This window comes from Chiloscyllium plagiosum, unplaced genomic scaffold (assembly GCF_037043375.1).
Source record: "Chiloscyllium plagiosum isolate Xiang-an unplaced genomic scaffold, Cpla_swu_hap1 HiC_scaffold_48, whole genome shotgun sequence".
NCBI lineage: Eukaryota > Metazoa > Chordata > Chondrichthyes > Orectolobiformes > Hemiscylliidae > Chiloscyllium > Chiloscyllium plagiosum.
The window spans coordinates 9,952,316-9,966,115 of NW_028270186.1; the positions used below are offsets into that span (position 1 = coordinate 9,952,316).

The window sequence follows — 13,800 nt, forward strand, 5'->3', positions numbered from 1 at the left end:
CTGTCTGTTCTGCTCCAAGCCAATAAACAGCTGTGACACTTTGGGTTTTTTTTGGAAGTGGGAGTTGTAGAAGCAGCCTGAATGGGTGGAGTGAGGTGCTCAGAGTACCAAGTTTTAGTCTCGCTTGAAGTAGTTGTTGGGGTTTTGAAGCTGCTACATCTTTGTCACAGCCAAAAGATTGGGTTCTCTTCATGCTGCCAGAATTGTGTGAGAGACAGTCTCTTTTACTGTGGCTTAGCCAAGGTTGCATCTAAGGGATGTTACTTTATGAGAAGAGTTGCTGTTTAGATTAAATTAGACCTACACTGTGGAAACAGGCCCTTCGGCCCAACAAGTCCACACCGCCCCGCCAAAGCGCAACCCACCCATTCCCCTACATTTACCTCTTTACCTAACACTACGGGCAATTTAGCATGGCCAATTCACCTGACCTGAACATCTTTGGACTGTGGGAGGAAACCGGAGCACCCGAAGAAAACCCACGCAGACACGGGGAGAATGTGCAAACTCCACACAGTCAGTCGCCTGAGTTGGGAATTGAACCCGGGTCTCTGGTGCTGTGAGGCAGCAGTGCTAACCACTGTGCCACCCTAGTTTAGTCATTAGATAATCTGTTGCTGTGTTAAGTTTGTCAATAAAGTTTAAGTTAGACCAATTCCTTCTTGCATTTCTATTTTAACTGTAGATTGACAATGCAGTGTGTAACCAATTGAATTACATTTGGATCAAGCACCTTATACTTGCCTTAAAAAAACAAAACATTAGGATTTGGCCGTCTCCTTGCTATGCTTGCTTGGGGCGGCACAGTGGTTGAATGGTTAGCACTGCTGCCTCAGACCTTCAAAGACCCGGGTTAGAGTTCAGCCTCAGATGTCTGTGCAAACTCCATAGAGACATTCTCCCCGAGTCTGCATAGGTTTCCTACAGGTGCTCCAGCTTCCTCCCCCCCACCCCCAAACAGAGTCCAAAGAAGTGCAGTTTAGGTGAGTTAGGGGAGTAATGAGGTTGGGGAATGTGTCAGGGTGGGATACTCTGAGTGTCATTGTGGACTTGTTGGGTTGAATGGCCTGTTTCCACACTGGAGGGATTCTTAAAAAAAAATTTTGAAGAGCATTTGGTCTAGTCCATTGCAGTACCTCTGGAGCATGTGAGTCTCTAATCCAGCCTCCACAATCCTGAGCTAGGAACAACAACAAAACATCACAACAGCTCTTTTCTATGTCTGCTTTATGATCTTTTTGAGCTAAATGTTTATTCATCTTCTGGTAGCTATGCTGATATTTTTAATCAGCTAGCTCAAATGCATTATGATGCATCTGTGAAGCAAGTGGGACTTCAACCAGGACCTTCTGACCCAGACATGGGATGCCATGACTTTAAAAACAAGAGCTCTTGTTTTTAAATTAGTAATTTTATTTTACATCAACTTATTCAGATCTATTATTACACACCTCAGGGGCAGGTGGGAATTGAATCCAGGCCTCCATGTCTTGGGGTATATGCACTACCAATGCATCACAAGAGGATCTCTTGAGGAGCCCCACAAGGGCTCAGGTAATGAGTTCCAGCTCGGTAGACAAGTCGGCCTCATGGGCCTTGCAGGGGTAGGAAAATGTGAAGGTGGGTACTTTGGAAGGGTGAACAAAAGAACAGAGTATTAGTTAAAAGGGGAGAAAATTTGCAAAATACTGCAACACCCAGAACTTGGGAGTACTTGCACAGTAAACACAGAAAGCTTACATGCAAGCACAGCAGGAATGTCAATAGAATGCTGTCCTTTATTTCGGGGGGTCCGTATCCAAGTAGGATAGCGTTGCTGCAACTGTACAAAAGTGCTGGTGAAACAACATCTGCAGTACTTGGTCCCATTATTTAAGCAAAAATAATAATTTCCTTGGAAGCAGTCACTAAAGATTCATTAGGTTGATTCCTGGTGTGGATAGACTTGTCTTTAGATCAAAGGCTAAAAAGCTTGGGACTCCAATCACTGGAATTGAGAAAAATGAGAGGGGATCTCATTAAAACATATTGGATCAATCAAGGGCTGGACAGCATAAATGCTGACAGGCAGAGGCTCAGACCAAGGGCATAATCTCTCAAACGAGGTATGTCAACTCAGAACTAAAAGTCAATTCAAACTAAGATGAAAAGGGACTACTTCTCTCAGACAGTTCAGTGTCTTTGGAACTTCTTTGCACATCGTGTTCTAGGGTGGAGTCCTAGAGTTTACTTAAGGCTAAAAAAAAAATTCAATCAGTTGGGAATCAAGGGGGGAAAGCACAAAATAATATGAAGAATGGTGGTTTGAAATGGTGGAGCAGGCATCTGTTCCACTTTATGATCTTAGGAAATAATCGTGTGCCATCTCCCAAGAGAACACAGGTTCTTCAGAACTGGAGTGCTTTAGCAAGTCATGACCTTGACTATGCCCTCTCCAATCTCTTGCTCCTTTCGAAAGTGTGGCACTGAATATTGACAGTACTCCATCATAACTTGTTCACTTTGCAACTCTATGCTGCCAATTACAAAGCCCAGGATCCCAAACGCATTCTTAAACACGTTATGATTGTGTTCTATTGCTGACAACCATTTGTGCATATAAACTCCAAGGTCTCTGTTCAGACACCTGCTTTAAAACTGTACACTTGATATGGTGTTCCCCTACTACTTCTAATTGAAAACAATCACCTGACCTTTCTCTGCAACACTTTATGTCTGCCCATTCCACATGCCTGGCTATGACAAATTTCACGTCTACATTTTGGACCATCGCTAAACTCTGCAATCTGTCTCATCAAAATACATCAACACATAATTGATTCCCAAAACCAATCCATGGAGCTATTTCCTCAGTCTTTGCCATCACCAACAAACCATACAATATTATCACTTACCCATAAATTTTGCCCAACTGAACAATTTCAGCCACAACATCTCTCAGAACGAGATTCAGCACATCCTGCTCAAATATTATTTTGATTTACTGTTTAAACCCAATGGTTCAATTACCTGCTATTGAAGCCAATTCATTTCTCCTAACTGTCCAGACAGATTTCCAAAGGCTGACAATATTGGATGAACAAGACCAAGTAGCCAAGTTGATTTTTTTGTTCTGGAGATCAGAGAAAGCAGAGCCAAGTGTGGCAATTCAATTAACACCAGTAACAGCCAGACATATGACATTCCACCACTTCGCTCAGTTCCATTACCTGCTGACTTAAGGTTCAATATGTCTGCTGTGACTCCCAGTTGATTTTCAGTGACCACTGAAAAATGCATTGGAGTGGAGGGTGTTTTTGTACAAATTGAAACCAGAGCAGGGGATTGTGCCTTGTCCTGTTTCATCAGACCATCGAATTGTTTATTTGCATTATTTTCTGTTTTCTGCGCAGCAGGCCTGATGCCATCATTCGGCGTTATTCGAAAAGAATTGTTCTTGCCAATGCTCTCAAGTGTTTCAACTGTTGGTCCTGCAACACAAAATAATCAATCAATTTCTAAGAAGCAATGCAAATTTAGACAACATCCAAGTTTGGATCCACAAGCTCGCAATGCTTGCTCACAGCTTTGAAGCAGATGCAAGTTTCAACTGCCCTGAATGCACTGGGCTTGGGATGATCAACGTTTCTGGTTTTAAACATTCTTGCTACTCCTACTGTTAAGTGTGTCAATTTCAGAGAGGACAGGTTTATATTCAACTGTGTCTTAGTTCAATTGGATGTGTTGCTAATTTACTGGAAGGGTGAGGAAGGACAGAGATGCAAACTGCAAAGAATAAAGATAAGCAAAATTATTACTTTTTTTAGAAAAAGATAGAAATGAATTTTCCCATCACTTTGTTTTAATTCATTCTCATACTTTGCACTTTGGGTTACTTGCACCTGTACATGATGGCACTGTTTTGGAAACAGGTTGGAGTCCACAATGTCCTCATTTAAAATATGGTGTTGTATTCCTGAATGACAAGTTTGAGTGAAACAAACTACAATGTCCACAGGTATGCATGTAGCCATACAGGTTCCTACAGACATTTGACCATCAGAACAAACAATGTACAAAATAGATTGAAGTACAGTACCTTTTGTCTGTACGCTTACCCAAAATAGCTTACAAAAAATATATCAAAATAAAATAAATACAGTGCACCAAGGAAATCCATGACATTTTGATCAAAGCTTCAAAATCTTGAAACACAAAGTTAAAAGTACACGGATTCCTCACAATTTAAATACTTAAGAAAAAAAACTTTGAAAATATAAAGATCTTCACAAAGAGAAAAAAACTAAACACGTTTTCTTACAAACCTGTTCAGACATTCGAACACTCCTTTGAAACAGCACTTCAGGAGATAGAGACACTATCACTATGCCAAATCATGTTAAAATTACACTCACTTGATCAGGTTTGATGAACCAGGCTCCATCTTGTGGCAACGGCTGCCGCATGCAAGCAAATTTACCTCTGCCATGCAGTTGAGCCAATAACTTAATTACAAGTGCAAAGTTGGAGCCAAAATAAAAATTACACCGAGCCTTTAAAGGAGAGATCAGGCTTAGAGGTTGTGCAGAGAGACTCAAGCACAGACAAAAACTGGCCCGGATAACAAGAGTGGGAGCAGAAACAGAAACAGAGAAAACATCAGAAAAGCAGGCATTCCAGAGAACAAAAAAAAATGACAATGTTAAACCAAATACACATTTTCATGAACAGCACCGAAGCGATAAAGTTAACCAAATTAACTCAAAACAGGAACTTAGTATATGCCCACACATTACCTGGAGTTTCTGGACCAACAGGTCTCCGGTGTAAGCCATCAGATTGAATTAAGTCTTCGGTCTGGAGGTCTAATTCTAATGACTTTTTGGTCGAATAATCTGAGGCACTTGGACAGGTTGCGTGTGATCCTTCAGAAGCAATCGCTAGTTGCCCATTTCGGGGATGACACTTGGTTAAATCGCCAACTTTTACCTTTTCTTTTTCTTGTAAATTTAATGGTGAACACAGTACATTGTTGGCTTGTAACGGTCTTGCACAAAACTGTTGCCTGGTGCTTTGATGTTGATTTTCAACTATTGACATTGTTATTTCACGCAAAGGATCATGCCTCAATTTCCTTTTGCCTGTGAATCAGAAACAAAATATTTTTTCATGTCACCAACTGCAATCCCAAAATTAGCCCCATTTAAAACAACACAGAACCGTGCAGCTAAAAAAAAACTTTTCAGCCACCATGTCTTTGTAAATCATGTCATTCTGAACTAATCCTATCTGCCTATACTTGGTGCATATCCCCTTACTCACTACCTGTTCATGTGTCTAAATGACTCTTAAATGTTCCTACCCTACCAGTTTGTTCCACCTCCCTTGGCAGCACATTCTTGTCATCCATCATCATCTGCATAATAAACTTACCCCTCACATGTCCTTTAAAACTTTACCCCTCTCACTTCCAACATAAGCCCCCGACTTGACATTTCCAACCGAACGAAAGGAATGTCAACTAGCCACCATATCCAAGCCATTTAAACATTTCACATACTTCTATCATCGCTCCTCAGCCTTTGAACACATTTGGATTGTATTCATTGGAGCGTCAATCTCTCATTATTGCTAAAGCACTCCAGTCCAGGCAACATTCTGGTAAATCTCTTCTGCATCCTCTCTCCAGCCTTCACATTCATCCTATATTGTGATGACCAGATGTGCACACAATACATCAAATTTAGCCGAAGATTTTATATTGCTCCAAAATGACTTGCCAACTTACAAACTTGATGCATCAAGTGAAGACAAGCACACTGTTTGCCTTCTTTGACGCTTTATCCCTTTCAGGAAAGTGTGGACTCTGATTACATTCCATCTGTCTTTGTTCCATGTTTTCCTCTTATATTTCATCTCCTCACTTGCCCAGATTCTACTCCACCTGCTATTTTTCCACCCAACCTTCTGCTGTATTGTTTTCAACCTTCCTTGCTACCAACAGGTCCGATTTTGTCATCAGCAACTGACTGATCAGACCACCAACATTCCAAGTCCTTAATGTATAATACAAGCGCCAGCACTGATCCTTGGAGAAAACCAGTGGTGACAGACATCCAAACAGAAAAACAGACCTCCACAATGACCCTATGTATGAACAATGCCTACACAGCACTCACCATGGATCCGAAGTGACTTCCAGACCTGCCATGAAGAACCTCATCAAACACTTTAGGAAAGTTCAGATCGAAAACATTCATTGCCTGACCCACAGTCATCTTTGTCACTTCCTTAAAAAAATTCAATCAAGTTTCCAAGATCTCCCCCACAAAAAAAAATGCTGGTTTGCCAACAGGTCTATTCTTTTGTATGTGACAAAATCCTGTCACTAATCAGCCTCCGCAATAATTTCCCTTCTTAAACGTAACAAACAACTTGGGCTGTTTCCAGTCAATTGGATTTTTGCCTGGGGTTGAAGAGGATTCAAAGATCTCTGTCAGGACCCAAACAATCTCCTCCCTCACATGTCTCAGTATTGTGGCCTAAATCCATCAGCCCTTGTGGACTTGTTGAAGTTAACGTTTATCAATGCACCCAGAACAACTACCTTCTTAATATCAGCATACTGCAGAGCATCAATTTCCCTTCCCTCAACTTAGCACCATCCATGTCCTTCTCCTTGGTGAAAACCAATGCAAAGTGCTCATTGAGCACTGCACCCATCTCCTCTGGCTCCATGCATGAATTCCCTTTTATCCCACATAATGCTCTTAATATGATTATGAAACGCCTTGGGAGTCTCCTTAATCTTACTTGCCAAAGATATCTTGTAGACTCTTTTAGCTTTCCTCATTCCTTGTTTGAGCTCTTCCCTGCTTCCTTCATTTTCCTTAAGGATATCAGTTTCCTAAACATTAAACAAGCTTTCTTTTTGTCTGAATAAACTTTCAATACCGCTCATCATCCAGGGTTCCTGAATCTTACCATCATTATCCTTCATCTCCACAAGACTTTGCATGCCCTGAACTCTGCTCAACTGATCTCGAAAAAAGTGTCCCACTATCCTCAAACTGCACCCTCACAACCTAATTTCTCCAGTCCCTGCACAGTATTTTAACTAGCCTTCTCCCTGTTTAGCAATCTTACCCAAGAACCAGTCATATCCTTATCCATAACTATCTTAAACTTTAAATCCAACTATAACCACTGTTCACAATAGGCTACCTGCACTGAATCTTCAATCACCTGGCCACAGTCATTCCCCAAGTTCTTGTGTGACCTTTGCCTCATTGCAGTATCTACATAAACTTTCAAAAAAACCCTCTTGGAGTCATTTAAAAGACTCTATCCCATTGCAATGCTTGTTCAAGTTTTAGGCTTCCTCAAATGCTCCTAAAGGTCGAACAACCCATGCTTATGTAAAACATTTAATTTCCTAAAATTTGAGGAGGTCCCACTGGTGTTGGATTGGGGTGGATGAAGTTAAAAATCACACATCAGGTTATAGACCAACAGGTATATTTGGAAGTACTCGCTTTTGGAGTGCTGCTTAAGTTCCTGCCCCACGAGCTACCTGATGAAGGAGCTAGTATTGTGCAATTTTTAACTTGCTAAAATATACCAAATTTGACACCACGACTGACATGGTGAAAGTTTATATGAATTGAAGGTGGGGTGGAGTCAGGCAAAGTACATTCCTGCTCCCTCAGGTGCAGCACATGATTTCCCACACATCCTCCTTGCGTGACTAACTGCAGGTGAGATCCAAAATGGAAACAGACAGTTATTTTCTGTACGTAAAACCCACACAACATGAACTTCTCTTTCAAATTACCACACATCGAGATGACCAATTCCCAAACGTGTTTCCTTCTGAAACGTCCACATTGCTGAACTTCAATACTGTGACGACAAGGTATCTTTCTGATAATGGCATCAACATGAAGACAAAAGTTTCTCCCATCCCAGTTCAATACTGAAGAAACACAGCATCTCAGCAATATCACATTTCAGATAAAAAGAAAATAAATACCTGACCTCCTCCGGAGGCATTTGGCACTATCCGAGCAAACATAATGAAGTAAACTGGCAACATCAGCACTGTGATCCAAAATAACCCACTACATGTTGGGTATAAACAAGTTATTAAAATGATTAAGCAATATGGGCAAACTTTTGTACTCTACCAGATGCATTCCTTGTTGCTTTCTTCAGTCGATGACTGTTCGATGAAAGATTCTCCTATGACAGTAATATACATGTAAAAACATACACCAAAACAAACAAACATTCAGAATAAAATCAACCTTATGTTTCAATGAATATGGTTGGATTTTATTTATCTCAGGAATGTTACATAACACTTTTGGACCAGGTGAGAGTTGATCTGGTCTTCCTGGTTCATTAGCACTGTGCCACAGAACCTTCAATTGTTGGGCTTCCCACGTCTTGCAACCGACCTGTCCAGAGTTGTTCTGGCATACCTTTGAAGCAGGTGACATTTCAACTGACATGGCTTAGTCCAAAAGAAGGACACTACCACTGCATCACAAGAGGCCTTGACTACAGAGTTTAACTTAGCCTTTCTTCAAAAAAAAAGCAACCACTTCAGTGTTCACACGTGTTAAATGACTCCCATTCATCTTTCGAAGAAACTCAAATTTATATTTCCCCCAGGAACCTGGCCAAATATGCCATGGATGCAGTGAGGTGGGATTTGAACCTGGGTCCGCAGGCTCAGAGATAGAGACCATTACCACTGAACCAATGGTTATCTGCTTCGATCCGAAAAGGATGCAAGATGCACAGAAACCAAATGGTCCAGTGGGTTTCACCTGAAATTTACTTAACTATAAACCTAGTTTCAATCACAACTATAGGACTCCATTTGTTGTCAACAAGGCTATTGCAGCAAATTAGTTTGCCTTTGAGAAGTAAAGTTTCTATGGAGCACCGCACAGGACTAGAAATAATTCTTTCCAAAAAAAAACCAAAATCACCCTTAGATAACTGTGTGGACGAAGAACATATTTCGCCTTGAAGCAATCTCCAGGATAAAATCAAGGCATAGTACTTCAATATTGACTTTGGGCTTGATCTTTATTGCAGCTCAGAATTTATTCAATTCAGTACTGAATTGAAACCGGATACAATTCAAGCAAAAACCTATTGAGGCAGCTAAGTCAGTGAAATGGCCTGAAATTCAGTTTGAATTCAAGGGGATTGTTCCTGTTGACACCTTGGTTTCCCAAGCAACATTGGCATATCTGAAGTCAACAGTAAACTCACAAAAACATTGCAAGACAGAACCTTTTAAGATTTAAGCAAGAGTGAGTGAGGGGAGAGTTCAACAACTCACAATTGTTGTACACCAATAACTGCACTGAAACAAAACTTGATGGACAATACAGAATACGGAATGGTTGGTAACCTCCGAAACAGCCACGGGTCATTCAGAAAAGAAAAATGGGCGGACAAACCCTGGGCAGCTCATAAGAGGTCATGGGTTCTCAACTCTTTTAGGATTTGAGGAGGATGCAGATTGATCGTGAAACCATGACATAATAATAATTCAAAAGTTATCCTAACTCCAAATATAGTTACGTAATTGCTCCCTCAATTATCTAGCATTTGATTATCCAAATATCGGATTCTCCTGCAAGATCGCAAGTTCCCAATGCTTGGCTAAACTATGTTACCCAGCATTCAATTAACCAAATGAATAACTCCTTACCCGTGTCCTCAGATAATCAAGGTTGCTCTGTATTTCTATTGCAAAGATCATTCTGTTTCTTAACGACTTTAAATTAAAGCAGACCAGCACAAGAGGCAGTGCTTAATGACCACACTGAATACAACTAACATGTAGTAGGATGACAAGGACATACAACATTAATTAGTCACAACCACATTCCCAATTCATTTCATTTTAGCACCACAGGAACACAAAGGCCTATCAAACCAAATCTCCTCCTTCCAGTTAAGTACAAAACAATCAGGTTGGTGACTGCACAACTTACAGCAGCACACTTGAGGCCCTTGTGTTCATAGCCCAGCAGGAAACACACTTCTCACCAACCTCTCTTTTTAGCATCTCACACTCACTGCACCTGGCCCAGTCTGGGTCATCATCTGACAGCTCACTCTCCATTACCCACTTGTTCCTCCTCTCCCAAGGTTTGCATATCATAACTCAGATACCATATGCAAGTCAGCAGAAAGCAATTGCCTCTGTTTGGTGCCAAGAACTACAGTGATTGCATCATCCACCCTGCCCTCGGAGGAGGCTGTTACAGTCAAGGGACAAAACGGAGGTCTCTTGGAGGTGCAGTGACAGTCTTCCTGCTTGGTTCAAATCTCACCTGCTTTCGAAAAGTGTACAATGACATCACTGAATGAAACTCCAAACCTTATACCCATGGTCAATTAAATCACAAAAGTAGGTTTTAACCAGAAGTTACCTGTCAGGAGCATAACTAATGCTTGTTACGTGTTTTCGAAATCAAAGTAATTTTCATTTAACACACGTTCAGTCAGCATAAGAACTTTAAAGAACATATTAGAAGTGTAAAAACAATAGATGCAACTGCTCGTACAACATTTTCTAATTTGAGTGCAAACAGATTTTCAGGTATTCTTGTCGTGTCTCGCAAAACAAGTAACATGGTAATTGCCCCTGCACAACGTCTATGTATCGCTTCTGTTGGAACTGACTCTTAATGAAGCGATGCAGTGACAGGTTATGAGCATTATGAACAGGATCGGACTGTTTGACAAGTGAAAAAATATCAAAGCCAAGCTAAAACATTAATTAAAAGCCTAATTAGGTATCATTTTCTCTTTTTTATAAACCTATTCAAAAAGCGGTCAATGATCAAATTATTTATGGCCCACAGGCCATTGTGTCATAAACCTATCAGAACATCTCATCAACTGCCTTGGCTGAAATAGTTGGCTCACCAAGCACAAGTATTTGGTTTTATACCAGCTCTTATTGCTCTCTCTGTTACAGTTAAATGCTGGGAATTGTACGTGAGGCAATCCATTTCAGTGAATTTGGTTTCATACTATGACTGTTGCGTAGCTATTACATCTCAAATCTTATTCAGAATAAAGAACTATTGCCAGTATTAAATGACATACTTGTGTTTTTGCATCCATGACAAACCCTGAAGTGAAGGCTTCTAAATCTTGGTTCTCAACTCTGTGGATGAAGTACACAGAGTTATTAGTCAAATCAGGAAAGTACAATCACGAACCTGAATTCCACAACAAAAGGATAACTTCTTCAATTATCTGAAAGTTGTTGCGTTCCACAAAAAGACCCCATCAATACAGGCATTTCAATGATTCAAAAGTAATGACTCTAGATCATTTTTAAATCTTTGTCAACTCACCTTAAACTTATGCCATCTAGTGTTGGACTCCACTACCCCAGGGAAAAGACCTTGCCTATTTAAACTTTCCATGCCTTACAAGTTTCACAACATATTCGATACTATGGCGAGAAGAGGTGAACACAACACCTTATGCTTACTACTAAACTAAGAAAGAGTTAGGGTCCAGATTACACTCTTAACATACTTTGAGAGTTTGATGTGCCCATAACACAAGCAATCATGCATCATTTGTTGAAAATTTATGAACCTTCCAAATAATGGTTTTGACTCAAATGCAGAGACAAACAAATGCTGATAAACTTTCGATCAAACTTGAACACCTATTATTATCCATATTTGCCTCGACTCCTAAAAGCAAACACTCAATTTTGATATATAAAAATGAATTACAGTTACAGTAGGGACTGTCAACAGCAATCAATGCATTGGCCATTAATGCCCTCTGAAACATTAGCCCAATCTAAAAGAACCACCAGCTCTGACAACTGTTCCATCCAAGATCATTAACCTTTTAATGTGGCAAACTGGTATCAAGGGTAAAATTTGCAACTGATACAATTGATTGGAAATTTGTTTCATCTTCATTAACAGGACAGAGACATCTTTGGCCAAACGAGCATTTAATGCCCATAGTTAACTGCAAGAGCCATCAACAATGCAGTGAGACTGCAGTCACATATAGACCAGACCAGGAAAGTACTGCCTTCCACAAAAAGGAGTGAATCAGATCTTTTTTTTCTGAAATGAATTATGGCTTCATGGTCTTTGGAATTCTTGATTTTTAAACCAAATTCAAATTCATTTCAGATTCGAACCCAGGTCCCCGAGAACATGACCTGGGTCAGTGGATCAATCATCTGACGATGCTATCAGTCGGTCATTGCCTTCCTTTAATTCATACTCCAGAAACTGATGCATCAAGTAACATAACTTCAACCTCAGCGAGGACCTTTAAACCATTTGGTGATACATGCGGTTTCTTCCTGTGTTTCACAATCTGAGGAGATGGGAAATACCAGGACTTACCAGCTTGAAACTTCAACCAGGCACTCAGCGATCAAAACAAACATCTGGATAAATTCAGCAGCGTCTATCAAGAGAAACAAAATCAAGGTTTAACATTACGACTTCCATTATCACTCTTGCAGAGTACCATCACCATCGGAACACTGAACAAACTCGGAGGAAAACAGCTTCAGTGTGAATCGAACCCAAGGCTGGAATTAAGCAGCCGGTCTGATGCGGGCAAAATTCACTTTCGGAAACTCGCATCGTTAACTCAAGTTTTCTAGCTGTCAGACCTGCTAAATTACTCGTTAAATATCATGTCAGATGTCCGCATCGCGCAGTATTTGGAAGATTGGAAACAACCCCTTCAATCGATACAAACTGCGCTCAATGGCGCACATCCCCAGCCCGCCCGTTAAATCAGCATTAAAACTCCACCAGCAAACAAACACCCACCCACCGTCAATCACCAATATCGTTTCCAATACCAGACAAAGATAATTATTTCTGCGACGTGAGGTAGATGTTTGAGACACCTTACTGCTCCACTACCCTCATGCCTCCAGAAAGGAAAATATTGGAAACGAGACCGGCGGGATTCGAATCGGGCCAATTGGAAGGGAGTTCAGGGGCCACGTGGGGACGGTTCCAACCAGCTTGAGGAGGGCGACCGTTGGCGAGCCTGATCACGTGCTGCAGTTTGAAGTTTTGGGGGCGCGCGGTGCGGGAACGTCAATAACTGTCACTCAACCGCTGCTCTCACTGCCACGTCTCTTCCGTCACGGTTTAAACTTATTTATTCTGCCTTCTCTGGGCTTTGAAGCCTTCCACTGCTTCCCAGCATGACTCGACCTACGAAAACGAAAAAAAAAACAACTGCGGATTATGCTGTCAATCTTGAAAAAAATATTGTTAGAGAAACTCAGCAGCCCTGACGGCACGATGAAAGCAGAATTCATATTTCGGCTCCTGCGACCTTCATTTCAGAACGTATCCAGTTTTCTGCTCACTGGTTAGGACTGCAGATCAGTCAAAAAGCGCAGCATCCGTGGAGCAGAAGAGTCGTCGTTTCACGCATAAGCCCTTCAACAGGGCAGACGAACACTTGCCATGCATACTCCTTGCCCTGCCACGCCACACCCCCACCTCAAATATGAAACACTGCGATCTTTTAACTGTTCCTTGCCCAGACTATGGTTTGTAAGGTCTACGACCAATGTGGCCAAGTCTTCAAACCGAACATGATGTTTTTCTTCACTGTCGATTGCCAGAGTTTGGTGCACTTCCAGCTTCTCACCATCTGTGGACTTTGCTTTTACAGAGAGATGTCTGGACGAAGCTGATTTCTGGAACGTCACTGAACTAAATTCGCGGTGCAGTTCACAGTGAACGTTATCTGAGTATAACAGTACCT

The 13,800-nt window shown here is 41.1% G+C and overlaps 1 protein-coding gene across 7 annotated transcripts in view; it reads right to left on the reverse strand.

Annotated features, from left to right (window-relative positions):
• The window catches only part of cdca2 (cell division cycle associated 2), a 39,672-nt gene extending 26,085 nt beyond the window's left edge, over positions 1-13,587 (reverse strand). For 2 of the 7 annotated variants that reach the window (XM_087984409.1, XM_043681307.2), the window contains exons 1-6: positions 12,847-13,587; positions 12,405-12,468; positions 11,122-11,182; positions 8,166-8,220; positions 4,776-5,120; positions 3,210-3,470 (exon numbers count right to left, since the gene is read on the reverse strand). In XM_087984409.1, coding sequence (XP_087840535.1) covers positions 3,210-3,470; positions 4,776-5,120; positions 8,166-8,220; positions 11,122-11,139 — 679 coding nt within the window. In that variant the 5' untranslated portion in view covers positions 11,140-11,182; positions 12,405-12,468; positions 12,847-13,587. The remainder of the gene's footprint in view (positions 1-3,209; positions 3,471-4,775; positions 5,121-8,165; positions 8,221-11,121; positions 11,183-12,404; positions 12,469-12,846) is intronic. The other 5 variants (XM_087984407.1, XM_087984405.1, XM_087984406.1 and 2 more) reach the window with 5 other exon arrangements.
• Between the last annotated feature and the right edge of the window lie 213 nt (positions 13,588-13,800).